The 16,801-nt window shown below is 34.7% G+C and overlaps 1 protein-coding gene across 4 annotated transcripts in view; it reads right to left on the bottom strand.

Moving 5' to 3' along the window:
- Positions 1-16,801, bottom strand: part of LOC143239650 (putative phospholipid-transporting ATPase IIB) — a 60,846-nt gene that overhangs the window by 18,058 nt on the left and 25,987 nt on the right. For all 4 annotated transcript variants that reach the window (XM_076480976.1, XM_076480978.1, XM_076480975.1 and 1 more), the window contains 5 exons: positions 16,563-16,728; positions 12,081-12,137; positions 11,435-11,710; positions 8,319-8,480; positions 5,130-5,222 (listed from right to left, as the gene is read on the bottom strand). In XM_076480976.1, coding sequence (XP_076337091.1) covers positions 5,130-5,222; positions 8,319-8,480; positions 11,435-11,710; positions 12,081-12,137; positions 16,563-16,728 — 754 coding nt within the window. The remainder of the gene's footprint in view (positions 1-5,129; positions 5,223-8,318; positions 8,481-11,434; positions 11,711-12,080; positions 12,138-16,562; positions 16,729-16,801) is intronic.

The raw sequence follows: 16,801 nt of genomic DNA, 5'->3' as shown, positions 1-16,801 counted from the left end.
GTATAGTTCAACAGTGAACACGGAAGCTGTAGAGGGGAATCTGCGCACAACCACTGAACCACAACAAACCATAGCACACCCCACACAGTCATCTGATTTTGAACAATCTATAGAAATAGGAATGGAAAAATGGTTCAAAAGATGTTCACCAAATAACAGACAGTAGTTTCCAATTGGGAGTGTGTCCTTTTTTCAGATAACTTAAAGATAGGTCACATTTGGGAACTGCAAGATGCCATGGTGGGATGGGCTGACCAGTGGATACAGCAATGTTATCCAAGGATAGACCCAATTCATCCAACTGTACCTGGATACAAAGGCCAAAAGCAGCAACGGCAAATTGTCTGTTCTAAAAAAGCATGGCCCACCGAGGAAAGAAAACACAAACCCAGGTGGGATGCTTTGAGGCATATAGTAAAGACAGTTGCAAACAGCAGAGGTGCAAAGAAGGTTCATGAGATTCTGTGTATAAGCTCTGAATTGGGGAAATGCAGAAAGCCTCGGTGCAAAGCCAAAGTCCCTGATGATGAACAGGGTCCAGCTTCTTTAAAAACAAGGTTCTGGCAGAGCTACAGACCAGTGATCCATAGTCTAGTTTCCATGGAATAAGAGCATGATATATCTTTAGCACAGAACATCGATCTGTTCCCCAAGTGATGGAAGAGAGGACACGGAGAACGTTCAGTGCTCTTGTACATTTATCTCATAGCTGGTTGATGTGTGGTATAAAGGTCAGCTTACAGTCAAAGATGAGCCACAAGAATATACCTCATTTTCAATGACTGGCATGAGATGTGAAAGTCGTCCACATAGAGCCCATTTGCCTCAGGGACCTCAGACAGCACAACTTCATCAATACAGAGTTCAAGATCAGGGTAAATACTCTGTTGGCAGCAAAAGTGCATGTAAAAGGTTTTAGAGAGAGAGAAATCAAAGCCATTTGCTGTGGTCCACTTCAGAAAACATTTGAGGGCAGTCTGTAGCTGCCACTCAATATACCTCATGTTCAATGACTGGCATGAGATGTGAAAGTCGTCCACATAGAGCCCATTTGCAACAGATAGAGGGAGTTGTTCAGTGATGGCATTAATCTTTATACTAAAAAGTGTGACACTTAAAACACAGCCCTCAGAGACTCCAAATTCCTGTAGAAAAGAACAGGAAAGTGTCAAACCCACATGAACTAAGAATTTCCTGTCCATTAAAAAACGTTTTAATAAAAATGGGTAAATTACCCATATAAATGAAGGTCTTGCAAAATGACATACCTCCATATTGTATCATAAGTCTTCTCAATGTTGAAGAATATTGACACAAGATGTTGTTTGAGAAAGGCTTTTCTGACTGACGTTTCTCTGTTGTTGGAATCCACACTGAGTGTGCAAGAGGAGGTTGACTGATTCAAGGAACCAAACAAGATAAGAATTAACCATCCTCTCTAAAGGTCTTACAGAGACAGTTCATCAAAGCAATTGAACAATAGCTTGAAGGAATCTTGGGATCCTTCCCAAGCTTAAAGAAAGGTAGGACAATAGCCTGGTGCCAGGCATCAGGAAAAACATTCTCCTGCCAGATCCAGTTAAAAGCAATCAGAAGAACAGCAAGAGAAGCAGGAGATAGATTGCACAGAACTTCATAGTGTACATCATCAGGTCCGACTGATATATTGCCAGACTGATAAAGGGCCAGTTTGAGTTACACCAGTGTAAAGGGATGGTTATAGTCATTAAGACAATCAGCTCGAAAGGAAAGAGGTGATCGCTCTGCCCGAGTCTTGATGGCTGAGAAGGTGGAGGAAGAAACAAAACTGCTAGATATCTGGTAAAAGCTTTCACCTAGAGTATTCCAGACCCATTTTTGAGCCTTTTATGCCATGTGGCAGGCAGGATTCCACCATGGATGAGAATATTGTGGAAAATGTATCAAGATCATTGAACAGCTGCCTGTATAATACAGTTAGTTACAGTTGTCTATTGTTGGCAGTATCAAGTTCTGTGAAAGCAGTGAAAAAGGGCCAGTTTGCTTGATCCAGCATCCACCGAAACACGTGGTTTGGGTGGCATCGACCACAGCCAATCTCTCTCAAGATTATAGGAAAATGATCACTGCCTTGTGGATTATTGTCAACCCTCCATGAAAAATGGGAAAATAATGAAGGGGAGCAAACTGAGAGATCCATAGAAGTAAAGGACTGAGTAGGTGCAAGAAAATAAGTATAAGAACCAATATTGAAAAGAGAAAGGTTGTGATCAGAAAGCATATGCTCTAAGGAGCCACCCTTCCCATCAATATCCTCACATCCCAAGAGGAGATGATGTCCATTAAAATCCCCCAGGATTTAAAAGGGAGATGGCAACTGTTCAATGACAGCATCAAGGTCCAATTGATCATAAATCTCTCCAGGCAACATGTAGAAAGAACAAACAGTGATAATACGACCCAAGGAAACACAGATGGCTATGGCCTCTAAGGGTGTGTCGAGTGGCAAAGACAGGATGACCACATGCTGATCAACCAACAATGCCACCCCTCCATGCACTCATCCATCACACAGCCTATCATTTATGTACAAAGAAAACTGCCGAAAGGTGACTGTATCAGCAAGTTTCAGAAATGTTTCCTGTAAAGAAAGACAAAGGATGGTAGGAAGCAATCAGTGCTTTGATGTCATCCAGACTGGAACGTAAACCTCGATAATTCCATTGTATCAAGGTGACCATTTTTATTTATGTATAGGAAAATTGGGTGGAGAGCCCTTCTGTTTACAACGTCTTTTTTCTTTATTGCCTTTATCTGAGGGAGATCTGTCAACCTCCATGGATCCTGCCCTGGGTCGATTGGGCAGGTCTTTGTTGTTGGAAGAGGATTCCAGCTACTGAGAACATGAACAAATAACCATTTTACATCTTGAGGGGAGAACCAAAAGAACTGAATCTTGAGGTTTGCTGAAATGAACATTAGGGACAGAGATGGGTGTTGAAGTTCATTCACCAACTTTTTTAACCATGGAGATCAAAAAACTTTTCACTTGGTTTGAGAACGATTCTTTTGGAGGCACAGAGGAATCTGTCTGCACTCCCACTGTAGTAGTGGAATGAAGTGCAGCAGCATACATCCGAGATGAAGTGGTGGACATCAACTTTTGAACCTCAAAGTAAGTAACATTTTAAGTCATTTTCAAATGCTGCACCTCATTTTCTTCCAACCATTTAGGGCAAAAACAAAAGTAGGATGTGTGAAAGCCATTGCAAATGACATAATGAGGGTCCATTTCACACTCATTGGCATCATGGTCCTTGCAAACTCAAGGAACCACAATATGATGTCTTCAAGTGACCGAACCGCTGACACTAGAAACACCTGAGAGGGTTTGGAATGTATGGCCATACCTTGCAATTAAGATAACCTGCCTTGATGGTAGTAGGTGGATGCAGTGATGTAAATTTCAGAATAAGAACATTGGTTTGCATCATAATTCCATCTTTGCAAGTGGAGATACACTTCACTGCAGAAACTCCTTGGGTGGAGAAACCTGAGAGAATTTCTGACTCAGGGATGTTCTTCAAATCCATTTCAATAATAACTCCTTGTGATGAATTCAAAGTAGCATGAGGCATAACCTCAATAGGTATACCTCAATCACCTTTAAATGCCAGAGGAGTTCACTGTGTTGAGATGTGGACGTTTCTACCAATATGTCACCAGAGCAAAACTTCTTTATGGACTCTGAAGAGCCAGCAAGTCCCTCTAATCCTTTCTGAATGAAAAAGGGAGACATCTGCTCTAAAGGTTTGTCTGAAAAAAAAAGCAGTATGAGAAAATGAGGTACAGGTGTTACAGATGTTGAAAATTGCTGCTCAGAATCTTCAAGACATGGTTATTTACCTGTGGACTGTTTTTTATTATTTTATTTAAGCTTTTATTTGGAGGATCCATAATAAAAAAAGAATATTTCAGTGTCCACTGACCCCACTCAAATGGAGCTCTTTGAGTGGATGCACTACAATGGCAAACAAGGACACTGCAATGACGCCAGGGCTTCGTGAGCACTATACCCAAATGCCAGCATCAGATACAATGTCCACAACACCTTTTGAGAACATTCAACATTGGTTTGACCCTACCCCAAGTGGATTAGCTGACTGACCCTAGGGAGGCCACCCCAAGGCTGCACATCTAGAGAAATTCAAGGCCAAAGTGGTGTGTTAGGGTTGGACTCCTCAACCACTAGGATCCTCTCCTCCTCTTCAAGGGTCACCATGCACAAGAAATACGTGGGTGGATGTTTAGATCCCAGAGGAGGTAAACTGAAAGAACAGAACCTTCCTTGGGAGGTCCCCTCACTACATAGAGGAATCCACACCAAAGGGAAGAAATAAGGATGTAGTGTGACATTCTTGTGATTTTAGAAATTAGGAACACAATGTTTTATTGAGCCAACTCAATGCTTTCAAGTAAGAAAGAAATTTCACTTGACACACACATCAGTGAATATAAGGATCAATCAACCAATGGGAAGCAGCCATTTGATGGAAGATGATCATTCACTTCAGATCTATCTATTTTTGAAGACATTTTAAATTGAGTTGATTCATTCATGTTCCATTTATATAAAAAAAATTTCCAATAAAACAAAATTTAAGAAATAAATCTTTAATATACATGCATACCTTGTATATTTCATTTAAAACAATTTTGTAACCTGTTATAAGTTTTATTTCAAAAACATTACCTTCTTCCATTTGTTATGTTCTTTTCAATGGAAAGTATTGATTTTATTGGTTTTGTTTTTTGTATTAATGTGTACACTGACTCAGATTTCCATTTTATGATGTGTTTTTTTTCCATCCATGAAAAATCACAGAAAGGTTTGCTTAGGCCTAAAATATGGAAACACCAAAATATCTTTTCTTATATTTCTTGTTTTTAAAAAGTATCAAGGCTAGGTTTAATGATCATAAACATGTCTATGATAAGCAAGTTCTAAAAGTATTAACCATAATACTTATTACTGCAGAAAGAAAGTATGATTCACCAAAAGAAAGATAACCAATATTTTTTAACAATGAAAATATAACAAAAATATCAACAAAACACTGATGATAAGGTGGAGATGCTGTCACACATACCTCTTCATCAAGCCAGTCATTGTACTGGACAACAGAAGCCATGACACTGTCAGCCCCTTTCATGAAGAAGATAATTTCTCCACTGGATTCTTGCTAGACTCGTGTATTAGAAAAACATTTTAAATTTAACTTCATGTGGAGTGCAGTTTCTAACTTTATTAACAGTCTCCTTGAAAGTAAGTGAGCATTTACATAAAATTCAGCTGAAAGTGTTTAAGAATTAAAAAATCAAACATTAGTGTATGTTAACCACCTTTTTGAACAAGAGAAATACCACTGATATCCAGTTGTTTTTCTTCTCGTGTAGAAATATATCACCAAATGTGTATGAAACTTACAACATATTCAATATATGGCATCTAGTTTAGCTTGAAAAATTCAGATGATTTGCCCTAAATATTCAATCTGGTTTTAAAAATTTTTTCTTTTGTCTCAGAATTTCAGTTTTTATTAATTTGTCAGAACATTCCTTTTACAAATCAAGCCAGTGTCTGCAGTCAAATGATTATTATTATCACATTTTATAACATACCACATTTTAATGAAATTTACAGGACACCATAATGTTTTCAGAAAAGACCAAACATTCTGAATTTGTTGTTGTATTGGTGGTGGTTTACACATTCTATTGGTCTTTAAAACATAGATTTTTTTTACCATTTTGTGGTTGGTAGAGATGGGTGACTAGTGGTTTTTGCTGACCACATGAGTAAAGGATTCATCAATCAATCACCTCTGATTAGTTCCAATCTCTTCTACACAGGCCAAACTTCACAGCTTTGTAAACCACTGCATTACTGACACAATGTCTTATTATTCCTACTGTCACCTAGTTTGTTTATTTTTTAAAATTAACTTTAGTTACCATTTACATATCTCAAAAAAAAGTTTTTTTGTTAAAAATACTCTGCCAAAAATTTGTTTTGAAGGTACTTTCCACTCGCCAAACAAATCATTAGTCTATAGAGATGAACAGTTGGTCACCATTTTGCTTGTTTTTAAAATATACAATAGTCCCTCAATGAAATTATATATATCAAATAAACTGATTATTAAATGATGAAAATAGTTAACTATCACCAGTAAGGGTAATAATACTTTTACTTGAAGTATATCAAGATCAAAATTAGAGATTACCACACAGCTGACTGGCTTTTTTCAATGTATTTTGTTTACATAAGATAAAATATCATTGAATAAAACATTTGGTCATACAAATAGGACGTATGTCCTACCTATATTTATACAATTTGATGATGAGTTGATTTCGTGTTGTGGATGTAATAAAAAATCATTGCCTTTGTAAACATTTCAATCCAAAAATGCCCTAGTTTATCTGTCACAAAGTAAGACCTCTAAAATTATAAACCAATAACATACATTTACTAAGCCTTAAGCTCAACTATGAAGCTTATGTTGTTAATGGAAGTAACTGATATTACCTCAGGGAAATGTAGATAGTACTGCTGATAATGGATATCCTATTGCTATTCTATATCTTTCTTTGTGATACTGTTTTAATCAATCAAATGCACTGTTATCAACATAGATAGTAATCAATGAGATATGTGTATTAACAGTAACTGGAAGCTCTGTGGTAAGAATCTCTTTCTCTGTGAGACATCACCCAATTGAGAGGCATGCAAATGTACAGAAATAGCAATAACGTCTTTGTTATAATTCCAAAAAGTGTGGATACTAATTTAATTTTAACTAATACACACACACACACACACACACATTTTGCACTTACCATTAACAATCAGCTATTTTTACACTAATAATCAACAAAGAAGAAACTGAGTCGATGGAAAATTTTGATACCTATCTTACTTTCTCACCTTAACTAAGATTACCTGGTAACTGGTCACATACAAAACATTCTGTAATTCTTAAACACTTCCAGGAATAAAAACAACACATAAAAAAATTGTAAAAATATTCCCAGATTTCCCATTCCCAATAAAATCCTTTGTTTACTTCTAAAAGAATTCCAGTTTATTAACATCTCTAAGAACCATAAATAGCCATTCACACCATTTTATTTACTCTAACTTGATGTAAATAGGCAAAAATCTGCTTTATCCAATCATACTTAAACATTGGTATAGCTGAGGTAAAAACTGAGTTTCATTAGTTATTGTTCACATCAAATGTTGTGACATCATGAAAAGGGGGTGGCAACAAAAAGTTGTAGTAAAAAAAACATTAAAAGAGAAAAATCTCAATACAGGGGTAATTATACTCTCAAAATATGATAGTTTCTTACTAAATATACATCTGTTCTTTGGATAGAACTGGGCAACTTAGTCTATTAATATCCTGTGAACTTTAGCATGGGAAGAAATATAAAAAAACAACAACAGCAAATTCATTGTTTACAGTCTTCTAAATGTCCCAGAGAAGTGACAGTTGAAAATTTCTTTTTCAGTTTGTTTTGCAAGTTATATAAAATTAATATGATAAAATAACAAATACCAATTCTGAAATATTTTTGAGTTAAAAACTGTTGAAACACGGTTAATTAATTTCTACTCATCACTGTAAAGTATTCATTGGTCACAATAAAGGTTAATGAAACCACAATTTTAGTTTCTTAATTAACAAACAAGAAAGAGAAAAAACACTATGGAGTTTAACCTAGATTGTTCTAACTTCAAAATTACATACAAAACTATTTAATAACACTATGTAACACATATTTTGTTCCTGGATAGTATGTGCTATTTCTTAATTGCTTACATTGTAAAAGTACAGAAAATGGCCATTATTCCTTTCAAACATTGCTTTTGTGACCTAAATAATGAAATTTAGAAATTAACCTATTTTATATGTAAAACCAGGAAAACTTGCACAGTTTCATTCACATAAGGTCTGAATAAAACAAAATATGAATTAAGATTTACATGTATTTATACTAAAGTTATACAAAAATGTTTAGAAGTAAGTAGTTTTTTGAGATTTTCAACTGTAATGTAAATCACTTTCACGTATCAACCCCAAAATATAGTTTTCCATTATGTTTTCATTATATGCTTCCAGGTCACAAAAGCAAAGTCTGAAGAGAAAAATAGGTCTTTTCCATTTACTTTAGGCATAAGCAATTGGGAAATAACACTTTCTGCCCAGGAACAAGAAAAAGTAAAAAATTTGTTACATTTAATTATTACAAATAACCAGCAATTCTACCTTGACAATAATACCCATTCTTTTTGATTCTGGTGTGAAAGGAAAGATCTGCAAGATGGTGTAGGTTAAAAGCTGACCTTGAGGTACCCTAACTTTCATACTTGTAAGGTCCCGATACATTAGTGTCAGCCCCACGCTTTCCGTCCAAGAAACAAGGGCAACCTGAGGAAAATGTATTAAAAAAAAGTTACCATGGTATTAAAAAGTTCAAAATTTTCAGTTTATAAGATACAAACTTAGATTTTGAAAATAATTTTAAATAAAAAATACAATGAAAGAAGATCATCTCAAAAACAATAACTTAGACAATGTTCAGGATGAACACACAACAAAAATACAATAAATTATGGTACCTTTAAATATTAATCAACTTGAAACCTCAGTTATGGTTTATTTTTATCACAAAGTAAAAGTTTTGTAAGATTAACAGTGAGTAGTTTAATTCTCCATGTTCAGTTTAAATCATTTTAACCAAATTTGTAATCACTGTTTAACAATAAACTATATATATCTATACTTTAACTTTGAATGTACTATTTGTACCTACATGACAACTGGTATACTTTTTGTAAACATTTTTCTTGAATAAACAATTTATACTAAAGATGTGTCTGTGAATTTCCAAAGCCTTTACTGAATTGATCTGAGCAAAAGTAAGAATAATAATGATATTTCTTTTTATCTTAAAGTTTTCATATTAAATTTCCATGATATCTAAAACCTTATAAATGAAAAGATTTGTTCGAAGAAATGTTAAATATTTTCTTTACCCTAACATTAACTGCAGTAAAATCTGCAATGTTGGGTAAAATGAAATGTTGAAAGATATTATATCAATCTGAATTAATATTTGTTATCTAGAATAACTGAATATTGTGCAAGAGAGACAATCACACTAATCTATTCTAATAGTGTAAGGTACTAACTAAACTTTCACATTTCCTTTTATTACTTTATAGATGCACTTGAAAGGTTGTACAAAATGTACAAAACCATCTTTCACAGAAGGGTCATGAGATACAATGATCTAGGATACAGCTTATCATAGGAATTTTTATTTAATTTTTTAAGATAACTTTTTTTTTATAATTCAATACTTCTAATTTTTACATTTCAGTTAATATTATGACAATAAATAAAAGATAGACATGAAAAATAAGAAATGTAGGCTTACATCTGGATTAGGGCTAATGATGAACACACTAAATCTACATTTGTTCTTTGTAACAATGTTGGTTTTCACAAACTTGTGTTTATTTCAAGTAGGCATCTCAAAACAAAACAATTAAATGCACTGAAATAGAATGTCATAAAGCTATTATAATTTAATTGGCTTTCTAACTAAGCTATAAGTAAGTTTAAAAAATTCCATTAGCTGCTTGGGTTGAACACCATGATGGCAAACAATGAAACTAAGACTTGTATATCCAAGTACAGGCACCAGAACAATATAACCCATACAATGAAACTTGTTTAAAAAATAACTGCTCTTTTTCTATTTTATTGGTTGTAAACACTTCAATAACAATGTTGGAGATAAAAAGTGATGTGATTTGAAAGGCAAAATGGCACAGAGAGAGCATATCATGTGGGTGTGACATTTCTATTAATATCTCAGTGAAACAAGAAGATTTGAGATTTTTTTTTATTCTGACTCGTCAATATAAATAGAACAATCTTACATCACATGACAGAGACTGAGAATTTACTTAGGTATTCCCTTTCAAATTAAAAAAACTGAAACTTGGATAAATTAAAAATGTAAATAAACATTTTGATGCTAAATTTATTAAAATAGATTGATGAAAAAGCAGTTTTAATTAAAAATTAAATGTGTATGTGAAATTACCATGTCCACAGAGTTAACCTTTTTTAACTTTAATAATCTAGGACTGACCAATTTAATCAATTAATTGACACAAGGGATTACACTGATTAGTGTAAACCAATCAATTAACCAAAATGATTAAATCAACTGTGATAAAAAACAAGTTTCACTTACACAATCTCTAATACTTCATAAATGAATATCAGAAGTATTTAACAGTAAAACACTGTTATCTGTTATGTCATCCCTAAGTACTACTAACTGTAGTAAAATCAGTGAAATGTACAGTTGAACAAATATGAAATAAAATAATTTTTGTTTTGCTTCTACTTTAAATGCAACATTTTCAGATTTTTCAACCTTCTTAAATTCATAAATTAAACAATTAAAGTTTTACACTTGTTTCTGTTTAATTCTGCAAACTAATTACTTGTACTTTGAATCACTGTCCTCCACCAAAATCACTGTAAAAACCTATTATAGCCATCATGAGTAAAATATCTGAACCACTTGATTTTTTTCACTAGCAAGTGGAACTGAACAAGGACTATTTTTTTCCTTAATTTCCTTAATTTAACTGGTTTTCTGTCTAAGATACAAATAGGTTAAAATTACCTTTCAAATATGCATTTTAGAACACAAAATGTATATTGGGAACTAGGAGAGAATGTCCCAAAAGTTGTAAAGAGGTTAAAATTAGCTGCTCAAAGTTGTTCAATAATGATTACAGACAAAGTATCTTTGGTTAGCTGATAACATATTTATGCAACCAAAAAGAAATAATTGAAATAACTGTTTGTAGATAACAAAACAGTCTTCTCATTAGTTATAAAGATGTCCATTAGGTAAAAAAAACAAGGGTAGACAAGTGCCACAAAAGCATTGGAGAGATAGGATTGGTTTGACTGGTGGGTTTGATAAAGTTATTTAATATCTCAACACATAGAGAATATATGGAAGTCTGAATTTTATATTCTTGCTTGTTATCTTGTATATCTTGTGTTTCTAATTGTCTGTACTCTAAAAAAAATTCAGAGTGCAGAAATGTTATGTAATCAAAAGAAAGTTAAAAGTTTTTACAAATATTTCCCTTTGAAATAAATAAAGTGAAATATAGCTGATATAAATATTTCATTTACCAATTATATTTTAAACAAAGTTTACTGAAATATGTTGATATTAAAGTTACTCAATCAAATTTTAAATGTAACTGTAAAAGAAAAACTCCTGACATGCTGAATTTGACCTGGTCAAGCACACAGGGTTAAAATAAATTCCATTAATTTACCTCATCTGGACTAGAAGCTTGATAAACGTAGCACTGCTTGCTCTGTTGGTCAGATTCAGTATCTCCATCCTCTTCACCTTCTCCGCCATCAGACACCTCAGCAATATTACTATTCTCATACACTGGAGTTACATTGTGACACAGAGCGAGAGCTGTCACTGCTTCTTGTACACGAGTCACAACGGTTCGCCTCATTTTGGAATGAGTAGTTCCTCGTGTGGGTGTTGTTCCTGTTGGAGGTTTAGGGGCAAATGCTGTTCGTAAATGTGCTGCCACCTGAAAGTTAAATTCTAAGACTGAAATTGAGGTTTCTAAAATGAGTCCAAGTCATTAAAATTAAATAAATAAGATACAACTTTTCCAGAAAAACAAAATGTTGATGCAAAGACTTGTTTTAGTAAACACCAACTGATTCACAATCACTTCAATCCATGTTGCATATGTACATATAGATTTTGTTCATACTGCAATCATTTTATTCATAACTCATGTCCATTTATAACTATATATATTTGTATTTCACAGAAATCATTGTAGAACAAGACTACAAACTCTGCGCTAAATCCTTCACTCATATTAAAACCATCTATTTCTTTAAAAAAAAACAACTACCTGTGGTATAATTTCATTGTTTACAGTAACTAACCTCATCAAATGTGTCTGGACTGAAAGAAACGGTTCCAAGGTGCAACCTTTTAAAAATCTGAAAGTAAAAATATCAAGCAAATATTAATGCTATAAGATAATCCACTATTTACATTTTTTAAAAGGAGTAGTACAAAATTAATCACTCACTATTCTAACATCAGGCACGTCCATTGTTATTCCTGGTATTACAGTATCCCCTCACTATTCGCAGGGGTTACGTTCTTTACCCCCCGCGAATATTGGATGCAGTTTTAAAACTTCTATGTATGAGATTATATACGGTACTAAATGCTTCCCAGACACTTTCTAAAGACACTCTTACTCATTAATACAGTAATAATGTAGTAATATTGCATGCAGTCATGTATTTCACTAATGTAGTAATGATAATGTAAACATTTTAATTTTGTACTGCAACAATATTTTAATCAAAAAGAAACGTAAGTACAGGAGGACAGTAACACCGCATAGTATAGTTACCCATACTGTATTACTGTACCGTAAAGTCATTTTCTATGCGTACAACACATGTATTAGAATTGACAGAAAGTGGAACAAATTTAAAGGCAAACTTAGACAGATAAATACAGTACGCACAGTTCAGGTAATAATAATACAGTACAGTACAATTCAGTAATAATATGCAATTAAAAACATTATTAATACACGGTCACAAAAATATGCACTGTACATACAGTGTATGCATTTATAAAAAAATACGTACTGTATTGCAATAATAATTGAAAAAAAAATTTAATATTGTTTGTGCACTCACCAATAATGAATGATAATGAAATGATGATGAAATTTGCTGTGCCATACGATGATGATGATAACACTAATGTACAGTATGGCACAGCTTAGCTGCTGCTTTACAGCACTTTAGGTAATAACTCCTCCTCTTCAGGCACTTAAGGAGAAAGCTCCATTTCTTCAGGAGAGTCAAGAGGTTGTGTTGTTTCTTTAGGAGAGTCAGGAGGAGGTGTCGTACTTTCTTCGGGTGTGGCTTTGTTTGACGTTTTGGGTACCTTCTTTAGGAACATGGTTATTGGCAGCTGGTTCCGTTGTTTTTTTCATAGTGATGAATAGAGTTTTGTAGGTCGACATGGTAGAGTTAATTGCATTTGAGAATTGCAGCGAACAAACCATGTAAGGGTCCCATGATTGGCAGTCTCTTGCAAATCCTTTGCTTTTGACATGAGTTCAGCCAACCGTTCTAGAGTTAGACCCTCGTCCTCTTCCTCTTGTGATGGTTCTTCCTGGCCCTCTGTTTCTTCTTCACTGGCAGATTTCGTCAACTCTGGCAAATCTTCGTCCGTTAGAGGCTGAGAGTGGGCGTTAATCAGGTCATTGAACTCTTCATAAGTTATGTCATCAAAGCCTTCACCACCGATTAACTTTGCTGGTTTAACTGACTTGTTGACAGCATCATGTTGAATTTCATCCGGTGAGAACCCTTTGTAATCATGAACACATTCTGGCCACAGATTTTTCCAACATGCATTAAATGTTTCTTTTTTCATGTCTTGAAGTGCCTTGTGTATGACTGTCAGGCACGATGCAATTGTGAAATTGCGCCAGTACACTTTCAACTGGTAGTCCTCATTCTCGTTTATTTCATCAACTAAATGTTGAAGACAGTTGCCAGTGTAAAGTGCCTTAAAGGCACGAATCACTCCTTGATCCATAGGCTGGAGGAGGGATGTTGTGTTGGGAGGGAGGAACTCGATCTGGACTTCCTCATGATACAAATCCACAGGGTGACCGCCAGCATTATCCATGATCAGCAACACTCTAAATTCGAGTTCTTTTTTGCGAAGGTATTCTACCACTTGAGGGATGAAACACTGATGAAACCAGTTGGATGTCAGGAGCTTCGTAATCCAGGCCTTGGAATTATGCATCCAGAAGACAGGCAAAGTGTTTTTATTTTTGTTCTTCAGAGCCCTGGACTTTGCAGATTTATAAATGAGGCCGGGTTTCATCATTCAGCCAGCAGCATTGCCACACATAATAAGTGTCACTCTGTCCTTTTGTGCTTTGAATCCTGGGGCTTTCAGTTCGTCCTTCATGATGAAAGTTCTGGAAGGCATCTTTTTCCAGAACAACCCAGTCTTGTCCATGTTGAAGACCTGCTCTGGCTTGTATCCCTTCTCCTCAATGAGTTTCTTAAAGGCCTCAGGATACTTTGCTGCAGCTTCTGTGTCTGCAGATGCAGCTTCTCCGTGGGATTTTCCAAATCGTAGTTGGTAACGTTTCAGAAAACGATCGAACCAACCCTTGCTGGCATGAAATTCTTTGGCATCAGCTGCTGTTGATGGTCCTGGTTGTCCTTCAGTGAATTGAGAATATAATTTCAATGCCTTCTTTTGAATGATATTGGTGTCCAAAGGGATATTTTTTTTCTCAAGTCTTGTATCCACAATGCTAAGGCAGATTCCATACTCACGATTGACTTGTTTCTTACAACATTCACCATCTTAGCACTTCCACAAAAATTTGTATCTATACTAGCTCTGATTGCTTGTTCATTTTTCTTTATGTAACGCACGGTACTCTCATTCACTCCGTAATGGCGTCCTACAGCAGCATAACCTTTTCCTTCCTTTATCATATTAAACAGTTGTACCTTCTCATGCAGGGTCATAACCTTTTTCTGGCGCTTAGGTTCCTTGCCAGAAGCTGGAGGTGTAGGGCATTTAAATGGCATTGTAGGGTGTAAATAATATTGTAAAAATAAACACTTGAATTTACAGTCCAAACAACCACGTTGAAAACTCACGCGCGAATAAAAGAGAGAAAAAACTGATCAGCAGCACGCGTATGCAGCCATTCAGCAAGAAGGAGAAACTAAAGCTGTCAGCCATTGGCTAAATTCAAACCTATTTCCTAGCCTCCTTGGGACCGAGCGCTGTGTGTGTGCGTGTGTAGTGCGTTACTGGCTGTGCTTTGCCATTTGCGTTGTGGGTGAAGCTGAGGCAGTCAGCCAATAGCAGCTCAGCCCATTGTTCGATAAAGACGTCAATCGATAAAACTGCTTGAGAGAGTAAATACAGACATACCCTCGTAAAGCGCTTTTAGTCTCTATGACCTACAAAAACCCGGTTTACCAAGCATTCGTTTTTATGACGTTATGAAGCTAGCCCGGTATACCGGCATACGATGCGATAGAGTTAAGAGCCTAACCCTCGAATATGCGGGGCCGCGAATGGGGAACCGCGAACAGGTGAGGGTATACTGTATATCATAAAGCTAATTCATCCTTACCCTAACGTGAAATTCAACCTTGTGGTATTCTACTGTACAACTCATCAATCCTCACCCTAACATGAAACTAAACATTGTGGTAAGCTATCATAAAGATAATACACCATTTTCTGGTCAAACACATATTCATCTACTATTCAGTAATAAGTGCACAGGTTAAATAAAAAACAATCAAAGACAAAAGTTGGAACATTTAAAAATGCAGCTACTTAAAAATTAAAAAGAAATACTATAACCAAATGATGTGGCATTCCTTGAACTTGTTTAGAATAAGCTATACCAATAAAACATTATCTGGCAAGTTTCTGCAGCACAAGATAAATATGTTAAGAACTAAATAACACACCACATATTTTGACACTGTTAAACAGAGTTTTAACAGAAAAGTACAGAAGAAACAGTAAGCATTAATAAAACATGTTTATTTTACAACAAACTTTTAAAAAATAAGCAAAATCAACAGACTAAGTTTATTCTAATTTCTTTTAAACACGTGAAGTCTTTTCAGCACAGAATATAACAATAAATATGTAAAAAAAATCATAAACAGATTATTTCAACTTACCAAAAACAATGTCTTCATATATATTTATATATGGTATAAATGTTCAAAAAGACATGAAAACAAAAAAGCTACAGAAATAGTTTCCTTTTTCTACTGTTCAACACAACTATCTTATTAAAATACAGAAGAAATAAGACTTCCAGCATGAGTTTACACCTCATGTTATAGCACTACATATTAAAATATTTATACATTCTGTGTTTTACCCACAATAAACATACAGAGATTTAGCCTCTAAACTCTGGCTACATTCTGGAAAGACAAAAGCAGATACCAGTTAAATTCCTTGCAAACTTGTGTAACTGATGTCTGTGTAGTGATTACACTTTCTTATTTCTTTCTTTTGTATTTATGGGGTGAGCAGAGCCATACATTACTTATGCTATACTCTCAATATAGTATGGCAACATTAAAACTTAAGCAAACATACAAATATCAGGAACTAAACCTTATATCACGCTGAATTTTTAAACAAAATTCTGGAACTTAAAACTGAGTTATGGTTTTATAGTGTTCAAATGTGTCATGTGGTTGTATCAAATCATCAGACACACATATCTCTGCTGTTTTCTCTCTTTCCTCTTTCATAAGATTAAATTTTATGATACTGAATTATAACTGTCACTATTAAACAAACATCATGTTTACCATTTCATTCTGGGTAAGTGTTCCAGTTTTGTCAGAAAGAAGATAAACGATCCTTCCCAAGTCTTCTGGTATTGTAGTGCTACGAACAACAGTCCCAGGAATTTCTTTATCTTGTTGAATCATCCAAGAATAGACCATTTTACCCATGTCTAGATTGACCCGCAAGCTGAAACAATTTGGAATGAAACTTATGACTCGGGCATAGTTTAAACTTTCATCAATAACACTGAAAATGGCAT

Source organism: Tachypleus tridentatus, chromosome 13 (assembly GCF_004210375.1).
Source record: "Tachypleus tridentatus isolate NWPU-2018 chromosome 13, ASM421037v1, whole genome shotgun sequence".
NCBI classification, from domain to species: Eukaryota; Metazoa; Arthropoda; class Merostomata; order Xiphosura; family Limulidae; genus Tachypleus; species Tachypleus tridentatus.
The sequence above is the reverse complement of the archived record's forward strand: the minus strand, read 5'-3'. Positions and strand labels throughout refer to the sequence as shown.